This window comes from Podarcis pityusensis (genome assembly GCF_964106645.2).
Source record: "Podarcis pityusensis genome assembly, chromosome: 6".
NCBI lineage: Eukaryota > Metazoa > Chordata > Lepidosauria > Squamata > Lacertidae > Podarcis > Podarcis pityusensis.
Window position 1 is genome coordinate 74,998,977 of NC_138030.1, and position 23,884 is coordinate 75,022,860.

Genomic DNA, 23,884 nt, shown 5'->3' on the forward strand with positions numbered 1-23,884 from the left:
AGTGCAATAAAATTTGAATTAAAAGGTTTTGAAGAAAGAACGTTTAGATGGAGAATAAACGACTATCTTCTAGATGATCAGAAAGTAGTAGAAAATGCTCAAAAGAACCTGTCGGAATATTTTGTAAATAACTGTAATAAGGGAACAAAAATGAGTATGGTCTGGGACGCCAGCAAAGCTATGATGAGGGGCTTTTTCATTCAACAAAATGTCCTGAAAAATAAAAATAGGGAAAAGAATAAAAAGGAATTATTGAGACAAATAATGGAGAATGAACAAAAATTGATAAAAAAACCAAATAACGAAAAGATAAGACAAAACATAAAGACTCTACAAACACAGTTTGCAATGATAATAAATAAGGAAGTAGAAGGGAATATAAAAAGAATGAAACAAAGAAATTTTGAATTTGCGAATAAATCAGGAAAATGGCTGGCGTGGCAGATAAAGAAAAGAAAAGAACAGAATACGGTAAACAAAATCATCATTGAAGGTACGGAATAGAAGACCCGAAAGAAATTAGAAAAGGATTCCTGGACTTTTATAGACAACTGTACAAAAATAAAGAAAAGAATAATATGAGGTAGAAAGATTCTTAAAGGAAAAAGAAGTGCAGAAGATCCCGACGGAGAAAAAAGATAACTTGAATGCCCCAATTGAAATTGAAGAAATTAAAGAGGCGATAAGCGAATTGAAAAAGGGGAAAGCCCCAGGACCAGATGGATTCACAGCTAGATACTATAAGGAAATGAGAAGCACCCTACTTGTACCACTGAAAGTTGTAAACAATATCTTGAAGAATAGGGAAATACCGGAAACTTGGAAAGAAGCCTTTATTACACTTATCCCAAAACAAGAATCGGACTTAACGCAAGTTAAAAATTATAGGCCTATTTCGCTGTTGAACACTGATTATAAAATCTTCGCAAGTATATTAGCAAAGAGAATGAAAAAAGTACTGCAAGATCTTATACATAAGGATCAGGCGGGTTTCCTTCCTGGCAGACAGATGAAAGATAATATAAGAAATATAATAAATATGATAGAATATCTGAATGCCAGGAATGAGAAACAAGCTATGTTAATCTTTGTGGATGTGGAAAAGGCCTTTGACAATATATCATGGAACTTTATGTTAAAAAATTTGGAACATATGGACGTAGGTACGGATTTTTTTAATGGAATAAAGGCAATATATACAGAGCAAAAAGCGAAGTTGATAGTAAACAATTATACAACGGAAGACATTAAAATAACAAAGGGTACAAGACAAGGATGCCCATTATCACCATTATTATTCATCTTGGTGCTGGAGGTTTTGCTAAAATCAATAAGAAAAAATGAAGAAATAAAAGGGGTGTCTGTAGGGAAAAATGAGTATAAAGTCAAAGCATTTGCGATCTTGTAATGATGGTAGAAGAGCCAGCGGGAAGTGTTAAAAGAATCCTAGAAGAAATAGAACAATTTGGTCAAGTTGCAGGTTTTTATTTAAACAAAAGAAAGACTAAAATTATTGCGAAAAATATAGACCAAGAATTAATAGAGGAAATGCAACAAAGTACAGGGCTGGAAGTGGTGAACAAAGTGAAATATTTAGGAGTATGGTTAACCCCCAAGAATATCGATTTGTTTCAAAATAACTATGTACCTGTTTGGAATGGGATAAAAAGGGATCTGGAGGTGTGGGGAAGATTGAAGCTATCTTTTTGGGGAAGGATATCTACGATAAAGATGAGTGTGCTGCCAAGGATGTTATTTCTATTCCAATCACTACCGATAATTAAAGGGGCATCAATTTTCAAAGAATGGCAAAAAATAGTTTCAAGATACATCTGGCAGGGCAAGAAGCCAAGGATTCAGTTTAAGTTATTAACAGATGCGAGAGAAAGAGGTGGCTTGGCCCGCCAGACTTGAAACTATGTTATGAAGCATCATGCCTCTGTTGGTTAAAGGAATGGATTAAATTAGTGAATGGAGAGTTCTTAGATTTAGAAGGATTTGATAATAGATTCGGGTGGCATGCATATCTGTGGTATAAAAAGAAAAAAATTCATAAATCTTCATCTTCCGAAGATCATTGATAGAGGTGTGGGAGAGGTATAAAAATTTGTTGGAACCAAGACTCCCCCATTGGAACCAAGACTCCCCCATTGGAAGTGATGAGTGTGAAAAAGATAAACATGAGAGGGAGGTGGATAACTTATGGAGAATTGATAGTAAGAGGGGGGGGGAATGGAAAATGAAAACTTATGAAGAGGTGAAAGAATTTGTTTATGATTGGTTGCACTACTACCAGATTAGTGAAATGTTTAAAAAAGACTGTAAAATGTGTGGATATGAAGGGAAAGAATAAAAATTTCAAATAGAGGTATTGAATAATGAGTATAAAAATTTGTCTAAAATGTATAGAATGTTGTTGGAATGGCATACAAAAGATGAAGAGGTGAAATCAGTAATGATACATTGGGCCAGAGACTTTGGTTATAATATACAATATGATGATTGGATGAAATTATGGAATGAAAGGTTAGAATTTACGGCGTGTACCGCATTGAAGGAAAATGTTATGAAAATGGTATATAGATGGTACATAACGCCAGTTAAATTAGCTAAAATGTATAAAACATGTAATGTGTTGGGAATGTAAAGAAAAAGAAGGAACTTTCTATCATATGTGGTGGGAGTGCAAAAAGGTGAAAGGCTTCCGGGGAATGATATATAAGGAATTGAAAAAGATGTTGAGATATACATTTGTTAGAAAACCAGAAGCCTTCTTACTAGGATTGGTAGGTAATGAAATTAATAGAAAAGATTGTAAACCTTTCCAATACGCTGTAACATTTGCAAGAATACTTCTGGCGCAAAGATGGAAGCAGGAAGAAATTCCAACAGTGGAAGAATGGAGAATGAAACTGACTGAATATGCGGAATTGGATAAACTGACTGGGAAGATTCGATATCAGAAAGACCAAAAGTTTATCGAGGACTGGGGGAAATTTACAGATTATCTGAAAAGCATATGTGATGCACAGACAACTCTTGTTGGTTTTGAAGAGTCTCTGTGAAAAATTAAGAAATATTGTAAAAAAGGAAGTAGGAGAAAGGAAGAGGAATGGTTAAAGGCAATAATAAGTTCAGAAATGCGTTAACAATAGAAATTTTAACGAAAGATTGAAAGAGAAACTGAGGGAAGTAAAAAATTGATGAATGTGAGAGTTAATATGAGTTGATTGTATAAAAATGTTTGGAAAATGAATAAAAAATTATTATTTAAAAAAAAGAAATATAGGAAAATGCATTTATCAAAAGGGAAAAGAGAAGAAAAGTACACTTGAACACGTCCTGCCAGTTCCCCCCCACGTAATATCATGAGAAAAACTGATCACTTCCACGTTTTTTGAAACTCAGCTTTTTCAGATTTCACAGAAAACCATTGATGATACGAAAATCATCTTCACAGCAGGAAGGGTCTGGGTAAGGCATCCTTGAGATGGTCTGGGTAAGGCATCCTTGAGATGGAACACTTCAGGCTGCTTTGGACTATGGTAGGTTCCTCAAGGTCTTTTGTTGCTATGGGGCACTCTGTGGGGCCACAGTCTCTTGCTCCAAAGAGGTCACTCCTCAGACTAGCTCGGAATGGGATGCACACACCTTCCTTACCCAAAGACTTTGATGAAATTTGCCTCCTCCCCAAACCACTGGAATGCCCCTGCCCACAATATTCACCACCGTAAATGGGGTGGCAAATTCTGAAGGACCCTTTTTAATTTAGCCCTGTGCAAATTTAAGCATGCTTTCTATCCCTGATATTGGGAACTGCAAGCCCTCTGTTTTGGAAAAGAGGCTTTGCCGACTACTAAATACTTACGAAATAACATTCCATCTGTTCTCTAACTCTAGAAGGGCCTTCACATAAAAAATGCAGCATTATAAAAGGATATTGTTTGCATAATTGACATTTTGTTCCTCTCGTGTGTTTTTCAAGGTTGAATAAAATGCAGCACGCAGCAGTGATTGATCATGTTTAATCAAGGAAACATTTGTGGTGGTTAGCAAAACCAAAAAACCAAGAAAGGTTAACTTTTTGTACATGGATAGCAGATGCTAGTAACATGTTTTGCATATCTACATTATTTTTTTTCAAGACAGGCCTGTTTTGCTTAGTGTGTCTGTTTTAACCCAACCACCCAACTCATTGATTTTTGTCTCCACAAATCTAATGTTTCCAAAAAGTGCCTTGGCTGACATCCTAAGCACACTGCGCATGGCAACACAACTTCTGGTGCAGCTCACTCTAACTCTGGACTCCCATACAAAGATATGGTAATCGCACTCTGTAACCCGTTGGCACCCAAGTATGCCAAGAGGAGAGGAGTCACTGGATCCCTCTCTCAGAGATGAAGGTGGATATTAATACATTAATATCAGGGAATTCAATGCATCATGCATAGGGCTTCCATGTGTATTCAGACCTGCTTTACTTCAGCCAGGTGATCGCACCATGTGTCCTCAGGCCATAGCCAAGTGAAGGGAACACCTGTGTGCATTGCAGTGCACTCAGCACTATACACATCTGACTGAATGCCCAAATGGGAGATACAGAAAAAGGAAAAAAATCTCTCAGTAGTTCCTGCTTGTCTGCACTGTGCAGATGGTTCAGTTCTGGGATTGAAATGCTACAGGTTACCTATGAAAGCCTTAAGCAAGACAAATTCCATGCTCAGATCTAATGGTGAGCGGCCTTTCTCTTGTAGGGCAAATAGCTTTAACCATTTGGTCCAAATCCACCTCCTGTGCAACTCTGCTTAGCCTGTAGATGTGTGTGAGAGAGGAGGAAGTATCCCTTTTTTCATCATGGGAACACCAGTTCACGTGTAGGCTGAGTTGCATGATGAGCACTTCTCCACAGTCCAGTCTCAGGATGCACTGTTCATTTCTGTGCACAGGGCCTATGTGGATCACGTGGATTCTTTTGTTATTGTTTTAAATCTGCCTTTCCAATATGTGTTTGTCAAGGGAGTTGCTACAGTAAATAACACACACAAAAAACCCCTGCAACAGTAGGATAAAAGCAAACCAAAATGGCACAGAATAACATGATATAACAAAAGTGCCTCACTGGAATACGCAGGCAATTAAAAGTGCCTAAAGAGGGTGAAGGTTACTTCCTACTCTAGTGCTACTAGTAGAGATTTCATTTACTTCACATTGTAATGGGAACTTGATTCATGCATTCTGAAACTGGAACAACCATCTAAAAAAATCCACACCTCTCTGAATTTTGTGATATATATCTCCACACACACCCAAAAAGTGTACAAAAGTGCATATATTAGGGGAAGCGTGCATAAATGATGTATATATTTATGTATTATATTACAGAAAAATTATTTGCAAAAAATTGTGAATATTAGAAGAACTACATTCTAAAACGCTGACAATTATTTTTGACTTTTGTTTTTTTAAAGAAGGCACAAAATGATGCAGAAACATGGTAAGCCAATAAGGAGAGTCTGGTTATTAGACCTGAGCATTTCTTGCCTGCCAACTGAGGAGAAAAGCTGACTGTGTCTAGTGTTTGTAGCTCAATTGGCTGCAGAGCAAACCCTTCTTCCCCCCTTCCTTTTCATACCGTTTTGAGTTGATTTTGTCTTAACCATGTTTTTCTTCCTGTGCATGCTGCATTTGTCTTTGCTATGGTTTCCCAATGGTTGCCATATTCCGAGCCGGTAAGGAATTTTTGCAAACAGATTGGGCCCATTGGGTGGTTTTGCTTTCCTCATAGCAAAATGTCACAACTTTTTGGATATGGAATTCTAGTCATCTACCGTAGGTTTGCGTGAAGTGATGCATCACCCCCAACCTAAAGCAAGTGTGAACTCAGGGTACCCTATTAGCGGGATCTAGATGAAAGTTTCTGTTCAGAAGCCAACTGTTGGGCAGATGGGCCATGGTGCTTCTAGCGGTAGCCTGGGTGTGGCTACCTTGGTAGATTAGTGTCTTGGGGAGTCTACAATCCTTGGCACAACCCTGTTCTAAATTTCAGCCCTCCAGTAGCCAGTGCCTGAGCCAAAGTCCACCTACATCTGTAATCAATAAAGTAGTGGCCATTTTTTATCCCAGATCAAGCCTTGTCAAGTTTGTTCCTTTACAACATAGCTACTACCTTTGCAAAGGGGTTTAGGGTGCTGTGACTGGGCCACAGTGCATTTTTTTAAAAGCCACTGATTAGCCTTAGCTTGTCCTGTCCCGTCCCCCTGCCATTTCCTTTAAGTTGTGTGATGGTCTCATTAGCAAGAAATATAGGGTGGTGAGACCCCTCCTTTGCAGGGCCATCATGCAGCCAGATTCTTTAATGCAAGAACCTGGATAAAAGTCTCCAATGAAGATCTCTGGACAGTTATGAACAGAAGGGAGGGGGGATTTCTTCCGGTAACTTGGCCACAATTCATTTAAGGCTTTACATCAGGCTTTGCCAACCTGGTGTTCTCTAGATGGCTTGGACTACAACTCCTATCAGCCTCAGCTAGGATTGGATAGACCAAAACTTCAGCAAAGCATGAGCTAAGTGAAGGCTGTTTTAAAGGTTTTTAGCACCCAGACTGCCAACCCAGCAGTTCGAAAGCACGCCAAAAAGTGCAAGCAGATAAATAGGTACCACTCCAGCAGGAAGGTAAACGGTGTTTCCATGCGCTGCTACGGTTTTGGTGTTCCGTTGCGTCAGAAGCAGCTTAGTCATGCGGGCCACATGATTCGGAAAAACTGTCTGTGGACAAACGCTGGCTCCCTCGGCCTGTAAAGCGAGATGAGCACCGCAACCCCAGAGTCGTCTGTGACTGGACTTAACTGTCAGGGGTCCTTTACCTTTACCTTTTAGCACCCCTTTGAATTGGGCCTAGACTAGAAGCTTTTTTGGGTGTCTGTAAAAAATAGGACAGTTAACAGATAGTACATTAAGAATAAAGTTATTTGAAGATTAGGACACTCTCTTAACTGAACACATGTCAGTAATCCAATTAAGCGTCTCTCCCCACAACCCGCCACCGCCTACCTTCCTTTGAAAGAAGGGGTTTTGGACAGCACTGTCAGTCACAATTATCTCCACATGGAAAGTTTAAGCCTAATGTTTGAGATAATTTTGCTATAAAACGGAAATCTGCATCTCTCTCATATACACACAATGAAGCTGCAGAAGATACCGCCTTTTGTTGCTTTCAGATAATAACATAGTCTGGCACCATCACAGTTTCTTCCAGCAAATAAACTATAGTAGATGACAGATTTATTAGTTATTGTGCCTCACTCAATTTGAGACAAATATTGGGGGTGCAGCGGCAGAAGATATGCATGTTGTGGCAAAAACAGAGTCCTATGACACCGTGAAGATTAAGGATTTTATTGTGGCATAATTGTAGGCACATCACTTTGCTCTTTGTGTGAGCTGTTATCCTTAGCTGATAAGTATATATGTGCGTGAATGTATCATATTCAGATACCTATCAACTGAGGATAACAGTTCTTGCATATAATAGGCTGGCCCCAAACCAAAGATGCCCAAGGTAAGGAACATCAATGGCACCCTCCCTCCAGCCATTTAATTTTTAACACCTTATTTTTGATTGAATTGTAGCCTGTGCCATTGTTTTGAATACACAGTGTGCATGCATGATTCATCCCTGCCACGTAAGGTGATAAATTTGCATGGACGCATCTGACTGCAGTCGCTCTTGTGCATGCCATTTATTAAAGCCCATACAAAGAATAATTTTAAAGAAGTTAACACAGTATTGGCCACCTACAGTACCGCCAGCTTTACAAAGTGAAGATGAATTGCTTGTGCAAATTGCTTCCAGCTGCTCAATAGTTGACAGAGTGGATTGTTGAGGGACATTTTGGGGCAGGTGCCTCCTGAGCTTGACACTCGGAGAGTTGATTGTGTCATCTACCCCTAAATCTATTGATATGTGAGCGTGAATTCATATATACACCCATATGAGGGGGGGAGAGTTGTAATCAGTGGGACCGTGCAAGGAGTGGTTGAAATCTGTCGCATTTCTGTGCAGAGACCGGATGTTTACAAGATAAGAATGTGACCCATTCGAAACGCCAGTTACTGCTGGTAACTGCTTGTCTGACTCTGCAAATTTGCACCTATAGAGATGAAGTTGCTGGGTTTTTGAGTTGCCGTCAATTTCCTTTGTATCTCCCTAATGTCAACTTTTGGAAACCTGTGTGTTTGTGCATAATTAGAGACTCTTTGCACATTACATTATTTCCTTACATGGAGATGATTTCTAAGGAGGAATACTCCACTGTATTGGAGAGAAAATTCTCATACAAATTTTCCTGTTTCCAGCTTGCTTGCAAAAATTCAATTTTATTTTCTGTTAGTTTTATCTTATTTATTTACTTGTCTCCAACATTCCTGATATAGGTGCTGCCAAATTTAAGGTTTTGTGTTTTTTTGTGTGTGTTTTTTTTAAGATAGCTGTTAAGATATTGAATTTGGCATGTTTACATTTAACAGAATTCCAATGAAAAAGGCCAATGAGTTGAGGAATTGTTGGGCAGGGGGTGTAAAATAGCCATCTGATTTCAGGTTGGTTGTGCTGGAAGATTGTTACTTGCCCCACAGTGCCTCCCAATCCCATTCATGCCCAACATTCATTGTCTTTTATCACAATGAGTTTTTAAAAATAAATAAATCCCCAGACTGCTTTATTGCAGTTATAACAACAAAATAGGACCAGAAGAGGGTTAGAAGCAGAAACATTGCAATATATGCAGAAGGAATTATTCAGGAATACAGCATTGTATAAACCAATACTTATCTTTTCAGATTGTCATCGCCAGTATCATGTGCAGCTATAATAAAGACGATTGGACTGAACTTTCCAAAGTGGCTGAGGTAATGGCCTCTTAATATGCTTTCTCATCCTATTCCCTCTCCCTCCCTTCCTCTCTCTTACCCTTTTTACTTTTTTATTTCATGAGAGAGAGATTGCAAAAGAAAGGAAATTCCAACCAAAAAACCGAGAGCTTAAGACATATCCATTATTGCTTGTTTCTTCTGTGTTTTCATTAAAATGATAGAAATGTAAATTAAATGACTCTATTGCATAGAAGCGGTCCCCTGGACTTTGCATTCTACCTGAAAATTCTTTAGCCTTTGAATCTCTACACTTTTTATTTGCATTTTAAGCAACCCGCATATTATGACGGATGCCCTGATAAAATTTAATTCTACCTTTGAGAACCTAACTTGATCTTACCTTGCCTTCAGGCACTCTAGTTTGACAGCACCAGAAGAAATTTTGAATATAAAACTCTTGAATATTTAAAGTATAAAAGGCTCATTTAATGCTGTTCTGCTTCTAATACAGATTTGCAAAAGGGAGGGAAAAAAGTGGCGGCGGCACAAAAGCTATTGTACATAATGGAAGTTTGTTGGTTTTCCTATAAAATAAATACCTACTTGTACAAATGAAAACATCTTGGTCAAGCACCTGGAATTTTAGCTCTCTCTCTCTCTCTTCCTTTAAAGCAAGGTTTATCAAGGTTATGCAAGAAATACTTTATTAAGGCAGTAATATATAGGCTGAAAGATGCATTGCGTGCATCAATGTGTGCGCTGAAATTATAAATGAAGCTGCAAATCTGTCTACTCTTTCCCAGAACTCTAGATATTCAATTGGTAATTTTTTCCCCCCTGGACTGTTTCACTGCAGACTACAGGTGGGGTTTGCACACTTGAATACCTCCATGGGGAGCATGGAGGGAGCTTTCCTGTACATCAAAAGCTCGTGTGTGAAGGAGGACTCAGGCTTAGTCTTCCCCTTGATGTTCTCCCCCCTCCCTCATGAGTAGGTAGGATTAAAAAACAAACAAACCACAGAGGAGCATCAAAATACGGACTCCGCCATCTGCAGTGTCAAATGATATGGGACAGGAAAAATGTTGCCGTTTGATTCTGCTGAATGTACCGTTTTAATCTCGCACAGTAATGAAACTGCAGGTCCTTGGAGAAATAAAGTGAAATATTAGGACCTAATCCAAATCTACAAGTGTGCAGCTGTTGGAGAAATTTAAAAGGTGTTCCTAGACTGGCGTTATCCTTCCCAGAAACCCAAAATAAAAGGATGCAGGCTCCAAGTAAAAAGATGGCCCTTAATTGGATAGGGACGGCCTCGAAAATGAGGAGGAGGCTGCTAAGAGCATAATCCAAAGCAATGTTTCTTATACACTTCTAGATTACACACGTCGTTTCATTTTACCAATCAAAGGATCACAGCGATCTTAACAGTTGCAATCCAATGTCACCATCCTGAACCAATCAAAACCATGTAGCTCTTCAGATCAGGCTTCATCATAATCTCATGTAATTATGTATAATAATTTTTTCAATATTTTTTTTATGAAGGCTTTGACTAATTTTTGTATGCATTAACTGCCTCCCAATATCGTCTTTCATCTGTCTACAAAACAATTCAAGATTAACCACTGTTGCCATGCCTAGCTGATTCTCTTTTCCAGCATACAATGGCCACCATTGATTCTAATAGTTTATATTGTTTTTGGTGTTGCAAAATGAACATTTTCTATATGCAGTAGCTGAAAATAACTAGCAGGCAGAAAAAGGCCCTTTCAGTTCAGCTAGGCTATAGGCTCAAAAGAGAATGGAATCGTCAAAACGATAACAGTTTTACAAAATGATTGTTTTCTTCATCACAGCTCCAGTGAAGAATTGAGCAGTTGTCCCACTTCTCATCCTAAACAGCTGATAATCTGCATTAGGAATATATTACCAGAGTAAAGCATTCACAGCCCTGGTTAGTGGATTTGGCTATGAAATTACATGTGCAACATTCACTTGGAAGAGTAATTTCACCCCCACACATTAAAGGGCCCTAGCTGGGTCAGGGCAAATGCAAAAGGTGCATGTCTCGTTGCTTCAAAACTAGATTCATTTTTAAATAGTTTGCTGAATTCAAGGTGCGGTTGCTTAACCTTTAAATCCTTAAATGGCATGGGACCCAAATACCTGAGGCAGTGTGTTGTGTCTTCCCATACCAGTCTACTCTTGCCTGAAGATATTCTGCTGAGACCCTGTTCCAAGTACCTTCCTTATAGGAAGTGTGCTATGTAACTACAAAGGAGAGGGCCTTTTCAGTGGTAGCACCTTGACTGGAATGCTCTATTTGGGAAGGTGTGCCTAGCACTTATGATGCAAGCTTTTAGATGTCAGATCAAGACATTCTTAGTCATCAAGACATTTAAAATGTGTTGTTTCTACTGTTTCATTTTCTGCCTCTTACTATTTTTGCATATCTATCATTCATATATATATATGTGTTCACTTATTGCATACTCCCATGAAAATTCAAATTTGATCGAAGTAGTTGTAAAAATATTATAATTTCTTTATTGATAAAGTTATTGTAGTGATTAGGAGATATAAATAGGAAAGTGCTCAGAACAAATATACCTTGGTTCTCAAACGCCTTGCAACTCAAACGTTTTGGCTCCTAAATGCCGCAAACCCAGAAGTGAGTGTTCCGGTTTGCGAATGTTTTTTGGAAGCCGAACATCCAACGCGGCTTACACGGCTTCCGATTTAGTGCCTGGGATGCACTGCTAAATCTCGTTTTCCCATCTTTCCTCATTAAAATCTAAAAAGGTTGCCACTGTTTACATCCATAAATGTTGGTATTGTGCAACAGGGATTAGGAACCCAGTTGTGGTTGAACTCTGATCTCCATCAACCCTAGCCACCATGGTCAGAAGGACAGGAATCGTAGTCCAATATTGGAGGGCCCTCGGTCCTCATCCCTGCTGTTCAAGTTCCTCTTCTTCTGAAATGAATGGAGAGTATACTTTGTGAAATTCTGCTTCAGCAGTTTTTAACTGGTCATGTATATCATTCCATTTGGTCTTAATATGTTTTTAAAAAGCATGATAGGTTTTTCCCTCCTCAATTATTACTTCTCGATTACAGTGATACCTCAGGTTACATATGCTTCAGGTTACATACGCTTCAGGTTACAGACTCCGCTAACCCAGAAATAGTGATTCAGGTTAAGAACTTTGCTTCAGGATGAGAACAGCAATCATGCTCCAGCGGCGTGGTAACAGCAGGAGGCCCCATTAGCTAAAGTGGTGCTTCAGGTTAAGAACAGTTTCAGGTTAAGAACGGACCTCCAGAACGAATTAAGTACTTAACCCGAGGTACCACTGTATTATTTTTCTAGAACTGATAAAATCATTCTTATTTTGCAAATTCTCAACATTGCCCCACAGGTTATGGCCTACATGAGAAACATTTTTTAAAAAACAGAAGAAAGAAAACAACCTTCTCCCTGCCAAATACTTGTGACCTTCCAAGGTGCATAAGCCCTAGAGGAGATGCAGTCAGGTCTCCATAGGAGGCCAGCCATGTACACTAAAGGTCAATCTGTCATGGAAGTAAAAAACAAAAATAACAACAAGCCCACATGCATAGGTTGTGAAGCTCAACAGGAAGGGGAACGCTTGAGGAAAATGATGGATAGCATTTCTTCTGATGGGTCTCTTTAGAGTTTCTGAACCATGGCCACACAGCAGGCAAAAGTCACTCCTGTCGCTCAGAAACAACAAAATGCAAACCAGATTCTAACCTTTCCTAAGTAATAATTTTAAAGCACACGAAGATAGGTTTTTCCTGCTTTGCTAAATCAAAAAGTATGTGTCATAGGGGCTGAAGTTATCCCCCTCTCTCTGCTTTGACTCTTAAACCGCTTACTCTATCGCAATACCACTGACTTTGATAAGGCTAGAACTGCTGCAGAACCACTCACCAAATCCACAGTTGCTCTGCCTTGTATTGAGTTTGCTAGTAGATCAGTAGCTACGGATAAGGGCGACAGCTACAACAGAAAAGTATGTCCCTGCACCTTCAATAATTAAAAAGGAGTAGATTTCAAGGGTGTTTTACAAAATTTATATACTGCTTCCTAGGACAAAAGTCCTGGTGAGCTCTGGCACTTTTTCTTTTCTTTTCGTTTCTTTTTTTTTTAAAAAGCACCCTAAAGGTTTGCAGGACCCTCCATTGCATGGGTTGATCCTTTGTTTCTGAATTCAATTAAGAGATATACTTCAGAATTTTTTGGTCTGGGATGGTTGTTTTGTGACTGGAACAGCCCTGGCCATTTAAGTACAACCAGATTCCACCCCTTCTCACCTGCTCCTTCCCTTGGCCTAGGAATAAATTCTGGTGCATGTGTACGTTAAGATTCCCCTCATGAAGCATTATGGAAGATGTTGCTGCATCTTCTGTGCACATTTCTCATTCCTGTTCACACACACTCCTGCAGCAGCTATTGGGATTTTAAAAACTACGGTTCTATGCTTGCCTGCAGTTAAAGTCACATCTATTACGGCACACAGATGAAGTTTCCTGAGGAGACTAATAGCCTGAGGAGGCCATGTCGTCTGTGGCTCAGGTGATAAGATATTCTAATGGTGTTTTGAAGGTTCAAGCCTGAACTCAAGAAAATTCTGTTGAGCTTTCATTTCACATTTGTTGCTGCCTGACTTCAAAGCAGCCTCTAAAACACAGCCTTGAGGAACCAACATTCTCCACATAATGACCTGGGGCTTTTAAGCAGGGACAAAGGGGTAGATTTTTGCTTTTGCCCTTCTTCTTTGTGTGGAGTTATAAGCATCTGAGCAGGAGCATTTACTTAGGTGGGCTAGACCTGTTTTAGTGGTGTCTTGAATGGTGAAGATAACATATTTCATTTCAAGCACAGATTTCCTGAAGTCCACACCTTAATTCTCTAAAAATCACCAGGTTTTTCCTCTTACTTGAGACTTGAATAAAGATTTCCGTGGCCCAAATCTTTTAACAGCAGACCTGCAGTTCCTTCATAATTCACAACAATTGGGAAAGTGTTCAGATAATATAAGACCTATTTCCTGTTTCACAATTAAATGTGACCTTTAAAGAAGTTTAGCCGACTTCTTTCTCTCTTGCTTGCTCCCATATTCTCAGTGCGCTTCTCTTGACTTCACTTTGGAATCAACAGCAAGAGTGTTTGCCATCAGATCCTTGGCTTAAATGACTTTTGCTAACCTTTAGATAGACAGTCAAATATTGGGCAGCTCAATTATAATTATTTATTCTGTGATGAGGTCTACCTCGAAGCCTTGCCCGCGAACTCTAAATGGGATTAAGTATCAATTCAAACAACCTTCCTTGGACAAAACACATTGTGTGAAAAGGGATAGCAGGCTTCATTAGTAGCAACAGTCCTTATGACTTGCAGCTGCTGAGATTTCCTCAAGTGATCATGAGATTTTATTGCCAACTAAACTATATCTGCCATCTCCCCATTCGTGTTCTGCACTTATGTGCATACTGGTGGAGGGGTGAGGGAGCTCAAGAACTAAACACATAGAGGAAAATTTGCTGCCGCCACCAGATCTTGGTAGGGAGATTAGTTCCATGAAACCTTTCTCAGTGTGCAAATCCAGAAACCAGTGTGGGGAACTTTTGATTCCTCTGATGCACGAGTGCACATCATTCATGCTTCATTTTATCCCACTGTGACTCCTTTGTCAAACAGATTTATCAGGGGTATTTTTAAAACACTGCGCATATATATGTATATATATATATATATATATATATATATATATATGTTGTTTAGTCGTTTAGTCATTTCTGACTCTTCGTAACTCCATGGACCAGAGCACGCCAGGCACTCCTGTCTTCCACTGCCTCCCACACTTTGGTCAAACTCATGCTGGTGGCTTCGAGAGCACTATCCAACCATCTCGTCCTCTGTCGTCCCCTTCTCCTTGTGCCCTCAATCTTTCCCAACATCAGGGTCTTTTCCAGAGAGTCTTCTCTTCTCATGAGGTGGCCAGAGTATTGGAGCCTCAGCTTCAGGATCTGTCCTTCCAGTGAGCACTCAGGGCTGATTTCCTTAAGAATGGATAGGTTTGATTTTCTTGCAGTCCATGGGACTCTCAAGAGTCTCCTCCAGCACCATAATTCAAAAGCATCAATTCTTCAGCGATCAGCCTTCTTTATGGTCCAGCTCTCACTTGCATACATCACTACTGGGAAAACCATAGCATATATATATATTCACCAGTGGCAAAGGTGAGCAGGGTTGGCCCAAGACATTTTGCTGTCCAAGTCAAAGGACAAGGTACCCAACCCCAAAATTCCATTTACAAAAGTCAACCTGGATGCAGATGAATCTTAACTTCAGTGCTGGCAACTGGATTCTGTTCTCCATTGAAAGCCAAGGACCACAGGCTAGCTAGGTATAGCAGTGACTGGTGAGGTGGAGATAGCTTCCTGGCCAGTGGGTCATTGTTGCCACAGCAGCAAATGCACTGTCAGAGCCAATCCAACCTACCTGCTGGTGCATCTGTACTGCACTGACCTTCCTGCCGCCCTCCCAGCATGTGGTAGTGACTTACCTGCTGGGAAACTAGGATAGGAGCTGCTTCCATCTCACCTGGTGAGATGCTTCTCCAAGGATGCACAGACCAGGCCACTTGGCACTCACAGATCTGCCTTCAAACACCTTGCCCCACTTCCTACTCCCTAGCACCTGCTGCCTGAGGTGGCTGCCCCACTCTACCTAATGGTGCAGCTGATCCACAGAGGAGTGTATATACAAGCCATGAATAGCAATTCCTCTTTCACACTGCCATCTTATCTGCAAACCTTCTTGACATGTTGTTTTGCTCATACTTCGCTCTACCATGCAACTCATCTGCATATTTCCAGGATTGGGAGCTCTGTGGTCCTGATAATAAAGTGTGAGGAATGGACCCCCAAGGGAAGACTGGGGCAATTTAAGCCCAAAGAGGTGGCTTGCAGTGGAAAAGCTCAAATTGCATTTGGTTAGATTTTAGCATGTAAAGTCTTTAGACACAGCCCCCTCCCAGCTTGGATTTTATGTAACAGTTTCTGGTATATGTATCGTGTATGTTTATATCCTCCAATAAGTCCATTCTCTGCAGAACCCTAATGTGTTTCCAGAATTAATAACGCCCTCTAAGATTGTTTCTATTTTACACGCAAACCAACATCAAACAAATGTAGTGGATTTATCTGTGTTTGGAGACCGCCAGCCATAAGCTGTTATCTGAAACAATTAACAAAATACCCACTGTGAGAAATTCTGGCCATGTAGAATACAAGTCTATCAGAGAGAAGGGTTTAATACAGACTATTCTCTGTTGCATCTGTTCCCTATATATTTTACTTGGGAGAAATGTTCAACCATTTCATACACCTCTGGCCTTTCACCTGCATTATGAAGTGATACAGTCCGGACTTCTATCATTATTCAGCATATTACTCATACGATTATTCAGTATAATTAGTAGAACTGCCACGATTCCAGAGGTATTTTTGGAAGGGGGAAAGAGAGGTTAACGAAAGTTCTCTGTGTCAGATTATAGTTTGTTTTGCAATGTAACCCCTTTAAAAGTTTGTTGTGTTTTGTTTCTTCAAATTACGTTTTGCACTGAATTAGTCATAAACCAAAAGTAAATATTGATGGGTTGTTGGGGGGTGGGGATATTACATGTGGCATGAGTTACAGATCTACACATCAGCTTGTCATTTGGGAAATTACCTTCACTGAAGTGGTGTACCATTTTGGCAGTTAATATTTGATATTTTCTTTCTTATGTGTCTTACAGGCTTCTGGAGCGGATGCCCTGGAGTTAAATTTATCCTGTCCGCATGGCATGGGAGAGAGAGGCATGGGCCTAGCCTGTGGGCAGGTAGGGCTTTTAATGGCTATCTCTTTTAAGTCTCCTCTATGATGCAGCACCATTTCATTTGCAGTCTAACCTTAGGGGGGTAAACTACATGAAGCCGATTGCTAGCTTGGGATTCTCTGGCCTCCCCTTGTTTAAATATTTAGTGACAGAAATGTGGGAAATGACAAGAGCCTGAGATTTCACACACACACACACACACACACACACAGAGCGCGTTTATTTTTATGGAAGACAAAATTGCATTATGCGCTTGACAGGAAGCAATATCATAACAAATAGTTGCCAAAATGCTCCGAGAGAATTGTACTTTATACATTCTTAATGTTGACCAGCATCTCTGGGGAAATGCAGTACAAGCGATTTTGAGCTCAGAGGCGTTTTACAGAAGGTTAGCTACAGCCGTGGCATTTTATGGCTATTAGAAGCTGGGCGAGGAGACAACATGAGGCTCCTTCTGAACTGGTGGGTTTGTCATTCTGTTAACTGAATGCCTGATGGTCCAATCCTGCGCTTGTAAATTCCAAAGTAGACACAACAGTCCACTACTATCAGTGCCTGAGGCCTTGCTCCACATTCCTTGGCAGCTGAGAATCCAATTTGTGGGGGACGCAGGACAGGGCCTTTTCAATTGTAGCACCCAAATTCATCTGGGCAGCCCAACTGGTCTGACTCATTATTGGCATCCTGCTGAGACTTGACTGTTTCATGGATCCTTTACATTGAATTAATTACAGTCAAACCTTGGTTGTCGAATGTAATCCATTCTGGAAGCTCGTTTGGCTTCTGAAATGTTCGACAACCAAGGCACAGCTTCCGATTGGTTGCAGGAGCTTCCTTCACTCAAGTGGAAGCTGCATTGGACATTCGGTGTCCGAAAAACGTTAGAAAACCGGAGCATTTACTTCCGGGTTTTCGGCATTCGGGATCCAACGTTTGACTGTATCTGCCCTTCTGTTTATTTGGCAGTGACTTACAGGTTGCCTCACTCCTCTTATTTTGTATTGTTTGGATTGTATTGGACTGTATTGCTGACAACTTTCCAGTGTCATGGTACACTGTCACCATGTCATTTTAGGGGACAAAAACTCACAAAGTATGTTGATGTATTGTGTGAGCTCTCCATGAACATGTTCATATTAGTAAAGGAGATTGTTTATAAATGGCTAAACATGTCAGTCACTTCAGGAACTCTTTCAGATTTACATGTATTATTTAGGGGTGTGCATTCTGTTTTGATCAATCTTGAACCGAGAGTCAAATTGGACAGCTCTGGAAAAAAATCTGAGGATCTTCTGAGGTGACATTGTGTCCCAAGGGGCATGAATCAGGCTTCTTCTAAAGCCTCTGGACCACATCAGCACTTCAGAGGTCTAAGAGAACAGACTGATGGTTCTTGCTATTGTTTTAAATTTTTTCTGTGCTGCTTTTCCAGACAAAGCTTTTCAAATGCACCTTACAACCATAAAATTACAATGATAGAAATCAGTATTGCCACCACTGCCCCACACATGAGAACACCAATTAAAACCTTACATAACGTAACCTGCTCGGGCCTCAGTCCTGGAAAAGGGACAACAATTATTTAGGGGAAATCTTTAGAAGCTTTCATTGTTGTATTTCCAGAAGCTCTCCATGTGACAGGAGGGAGCGAGAGGAGGAGCTTTTATTTTGTGATGGATGGCTGTAGTGGATGGCTATAGCTTCAAATCAGAAGATAATCTTACCATAGTTCTCTTTTTCACATCCAATCGCAGTGCTTTTGGAAGATATGTAGAAGGGACTTACCAGCTGAAACCAACTGAGCAGAAAACAAAGTAGCCATCTCCCACACACAACTTTAGAAGCTAAAGTTGCACAAAAGCCCCTGCACTGATCCTCCTGAAATTTTGCAGATTACTTGGCTAGGGCTACTTCTGTGTTGTATGCTTACCCCCCGATGATGTGTATGTGTGCATCTCTTCCCTCCCTTAAAAACTTCGAAGACTCTCCTTGCACACAAAAATCCCTGCACCTATCTGTCTGAAATGTCACAGTATTCATCCCCTCAGAAGGAGATGCCTGCTTGTTTAAGGAAGGGCCAGGAAAAGGGAAGGTTGGAAAGGAAAGTGACAAGTGCGTTTATACCAAGGAAGAGTGGAGCTGAAATGCAAGTTGTTCCAAGCCTATGGGATGTGCCGCTTTATGAATTCAAATAAAAACAATCAGGAAGTGTTTTGGGGTGCACAGCATTCTTCGGGATGAAAATTGTAAGTTAACACCAACTCGATTTCCATAATGCGATGCTCCGAGCCAGTGAAATAACTTTTAAATGAGTAACTTGTTTAAAAGATAATAGAAGAGTATAAAATATTAAAATTTAAAAAAATCCACTTTATATGGGGAGCAAAACCCACTACTGTTATATACATATATGTTTTTATAATAATAATGTTGGCATATTATTGGCTTATGGATCTGATTCCTTCAAGGGGTCTTATAAATCCACAGGATAGCCTTGGGCTCTGAAATTCAGCAGTTGGCTTTTTGATTCTGCTGTAGCTCGAAGATATGTAAAAACGCATGTAGCCAGGCTGTTCCCCACTGACTACACATTCAAGAGGCTTCCAGTACTTGCATACATTATTCCTGCTGGCACAGGTTGGAAACGGCTTATGCAAAAGAAAGAAATGGGTGGGGGAGGGGGGAAAGCTTATATTTCTATCTTGATGAAAAACCCCTTCAGGATTTACCTTGACTAGAAACACAAAACCTTGAGTGTGTGTGTGTGGAATAGCGTGTGTGTGCCATTCCATCCTATATCAGAAAGTATCCATCTGGCCATCTGTGTCCCTTTTCTCCCCCTCCCGCCACCCCCCAATACGCTGCAAAATTAGAAGTTTGTTTGAAGGTCAAATGCTTATCTGCCTCCAACAACGAATGAGATTTGAATCTTATGACAAAATTTGCATGACAAAATTAATCCAAACTTGCTGCTTCTCGATTTTCACCCATTCCCACTTGTGCATTATACGAGAACTCAAATGCACCATATGCAACACAGACACACACATAAAACTGGATTTCTTGCAGACTTTCTTTTTCTTCTCTGTGAGCACTGCACACAGCTTTGCTTTTCAGTGTCTCAGGAATAGTGCGGTGTATAGTTTGATTCACTAGTGTGGCACTAATGTATATATACTAATGCTCTGTATACGACCCTAATTTTCATTCTTGGGGAAAATATTGGTACCTTCCAATGAAATAATGTTCCCCCTATGGGAGAAATCCAGACTCTCACTTTATCCCATGTTGGATGGAACTATAATTACAACCTAGCAAGGACTGAAGATTGATGGTTCCTCGAAAGAATTTGTTATGGCTAGATGAGGTCAAGGGTTAAAAATAAAATTGACCAGCTGACTTTAAGCATCTCAGCCGCAAGGCAAGGCTAAATACCTGTGATGTTTCAGTGACCTTTGTCTCGGGCCCAGTCATTTAGTAATAGGCCCTACTCTAGTATCTCACTTGGAAAATTCCACTAGCAGATCTGGGGCATACATTTCAGAGGGACACGAGCCTAGCTAGTAAGCAAGAGACATGAGACCCCTCTGAATCTTAAAGAAGCAGTTATCAATTTTTGTTTGCAGTGCATTAGGCTTATAAAGATGTATTTGCATTGCAGATTAAATTGCAACAGTTTGTGACAATTCCTTCTATTACATTTTGAACCGTGTCTGCCCACAGTTGAGTTAAGCTTTTTGTCTGCTTGATCTCATTATGACCTCTGGCTCAAGCATCAAATGTTTTGATTGATTGATTGATATATTTTTTTCTTGATTGATTGAAACTGTTCACCCATCCAGCAATCATTGGTTAATTCAAGTTGGATTGACAAGCAACGAGATTGAACCAAGCACAAATCAGCCCTTTACCTTTTACTTTTCTTTCAGATTTGTTGCCATTTCTCGTTAGCATTTTTTTTTTTTTGCTTATTTGTTTATCGTATTTTACTAGGTCATATATAATTTCCCCCTATTTCTTTATTGAGTTCTGTGTGCTTTAACTGCTTTTCTTTCCCTTTGCCTTCTGGGTATCTGTTTTCCATTTCTCCCTGTTGCTTTCTTTAATCTCCTCTCCTGCTGTTGCTTTCTAGCAAGGACAAAATTACTACTGTTACTGGAATATACCAATAACTCATTTAGTTCCATGTCTTCCTTTTGCTGCTGGCTGCTTTCCAAATATGTTTTATTCCTACATTTTTTTTAAAAAATCCACCCCTCCTCCTCTGCATTCCTTGTTCTTAAGTCAAATTCCAAGAAATAACAATAAAGATTTCCTGATGTTCAGTGAGAATTTGCTTTCTTGTAATCTCCTCTCTTGAACCTGACACAGGTCATAAATGGACAGGCCTTTCCATCCCTCTACACAAAACCGGTCACAGTTTCAAGCCTGCATTCACCATAGCTAACCTCAGGGTATCTGGAACAAACATATCTGCTGCATTTAATGTCATTCAGCCTTAAGGCAGACTTTGAAAGTACAAACCATTGTGAAGCTTTTTTGCCCAATATCACTGCAGAATCCAGAAACAGTGAGTGTTTTTAAAGCGGACCATAACATTTAATAAGGTAACCTTATTAATAACTCCTTGTATTATTTATTTAATTTGTATGCTGATGTTCATCCAAAAATCACAGGGCACTTCACAACATATAAAATACAAATTGACAACATGAATAAAACAAAAGGAAAAGAAAAACAAACCAATGACCCCCTCCCTGCAGAGATTCGATTATTTATATTTATTTCTTCAATGTATTAATTTGTTTAATTTAATAATATGGTTAAATTATTACCTTCAGTTCAATGATTTATATTTATTTGTTTTTATCATGCCCTCCAGACGTTTTGGATGGTGCACATGGCTCATTCCCCTTCCCCCTCATAAAAATTAGGTCAGAGATGATCACCCAGTTTGCTTTGTGCCTCAGCAGGGATTTGAACATGTTAAAGGAAGGCTTGTAATTCAGAGATAGAGCATATACTTTGCATGCAAAAGGTCTCATGTCCAACCCTTAAAATCTCAAGGTAGATCTTGGAAAGACAGATGTCTGAAACCCGAGCGAGCCACTGTCAGTCAGTGTAGACCATTGTTGGCCAAACTTGGCCCTCCAGCTGTTTTGGGACTACAATTCCTATCATCCCTGACCACTGGTCCTGTTAGCTAAGGTTGATGGGAGTTGTAGTTCAAAAACCGCTGGATGGCCAAGTTCGGCCATCACTGGTGTAGACAATACTGAGTTAGAGGTTTAAATGGTTTGACTTAATATAAAGCCTACTTCCTATGTTCCTTTGTCCCAAATTCTCTCTGGTCAATGTCCAACATTTTCCATTACACCGCACTATATACTCCCATGCATGTCTGAATTTGCCATAACTGACCAGTAAATAGATCTTTGAGCCATGGTAGATAGCTTAATGAAAAATTCACCCCAGTTTGCAGTTGCTGTGAAAATGATGAATTCCGTGTTAAGGATTCTTAGAAATTGAAAAGAAAGAAATGAAAACTGCCAATAGCATAATACCAGTATAAAATCCATGATGTAAACACCCTTGGGACATTGTGTACAGTTCCTGGTTGGAACACCCCAAAATGGTTGTTATAGAGCTGAGAAAGGTGCAGAAGTTAGGGAATGGCTGGATACTTAGGAGTGACCACAAGGAGAAGGGGGACAGGAGACTGACTTGGAAGTAGATCGATGTTTGTTCTGATCCAGGAGGACTCTTATTGTGTTACTATGTTCTCACATGCACCAGTGTCAGTGTAGCCTCAGCACAAGGTTACAGTACAGCAATGGGGGATCTGTGGTCCTGTTAGAATCTGCACTTGGGCTACAGCTCCCATCATTCCTGACCATTGACCGTGTTGGCTGGAGCTCATAGGAGTTGGAGTCCATAGATTCGCTATCTTCTTTAGTACACAGACATTGGATTGATGCCATTAACTTGCCTGAATGTGTCCCTTTCTCTAAAGCAGTGATGTCCAAACTTGGCCCTCCAGCAGTTTTTGGACTACAACTCCCATCATTCCTAGCTAACAGGACCAGTGGTCAGGGGTGATGGGAACTGTAGTCCCAAAACAGCTGGAGGGCCAAGTTTGGCCATCAGTGCTCTAAGGAATTTGTTACACTTCGTAGGTTCCTTAAACACAGGAGGAGGTGTTCTTAGATGCAGTGAGCTTGGCTAGATGGACTGTTGAAATTACCAAACAGAGCAGTTTCAAGGCTTTAAAATCATTTTCCATTTTATTTTTGATCAGGGCTGAGATCAAATACCATCAACAATCTATTCTGCTCCAAAACCAAATAAAAATGAAAGATCTAGCCAGTACATAATCTTTATGCTCTTTAATGCACCCCCTTGATTGTATGAAAGACTGTTATTATTATTTCCCCGTGATTCCTATTCTTTTCTTCCTGTTAGTAATCAGAAAGGGACTAAATGCTTGCCATACCTGGCCACATGAAAAGAAGTCATTTGTAGGTGCAGCACTCATATATTAGAAAAGGTGTATGGTTTTCCTTTGAAATTTCTCATGTCCGACATAAACCTAATCAAACCTTTATGCCCTCTGGCAGGTAACCTCTGCATGAACTAAAGAGTTGAAATATTGTTTAATCATACCACCTACCACCTTTTTGTACAGTGATAGAAGAAATACTATTTTACTCCTATAGAAATGGTCAGGATAAAATGTTTTGCCCTGTAAGAGTCAGGAAAGTCTATTTTTCCCCCCATTGGCTATCAGTTTAAAAGGGCACTCTACAGCTAATTCTTTTGCATTTTTCAGTGGCATAAATAAGATGCTTGCATGGAACATTTTTAATTCAATCGTGCAGATATTTAGTGATGTGTGATGTGGCAGGGAAGGGTGAAACTGGACTTTATACATCTGCTTCTTTGGTTCCACTTTGAATTGGACCTTAGAGCAACCGCAGTCGTCCTCAGTCTGTCAGTGCATTGTATCCTTTGAAGGCATTGCATGAGTGGAATGACTTCCACTCACACAAGAAAACATCCCCTCTCCTTTCTGTCCTTGCACTCTCACAATTTG

The 23,884-nt window shown here is 40.0% G+C and overlaps 1 protein-coding gene across 3 annotated transcripts in view; it reads left to right on the forward strand.

The window, feature by feature from the left end:
- The window catches only part of DPYD (dihydropyrimidine dehydrogenase), a 526,421-nt gene that overhangs the window by 369,788 nt on the left and 132,749 nt on the right, over positions 1 to 23,884 (forward strand). For all 3 annotated transcript variants that reach the window (XM_081008554.1, XM_081008553.1, XM_081008555.1), the window contains 2 exons: positions 8,840 to 8,908; positions 16,708 to 16,791. In XM_081008554.1, the coding sequence (XP_080864680.1) occupies positions 8,840 to 8,908; positions 16,708 to 16,791 (153 nt within the window). The remainder of the gene's footprint in view (positions 1 to 8,839; positions 8,909 to 16,707; positions 16,792 to 23,884) is intronic.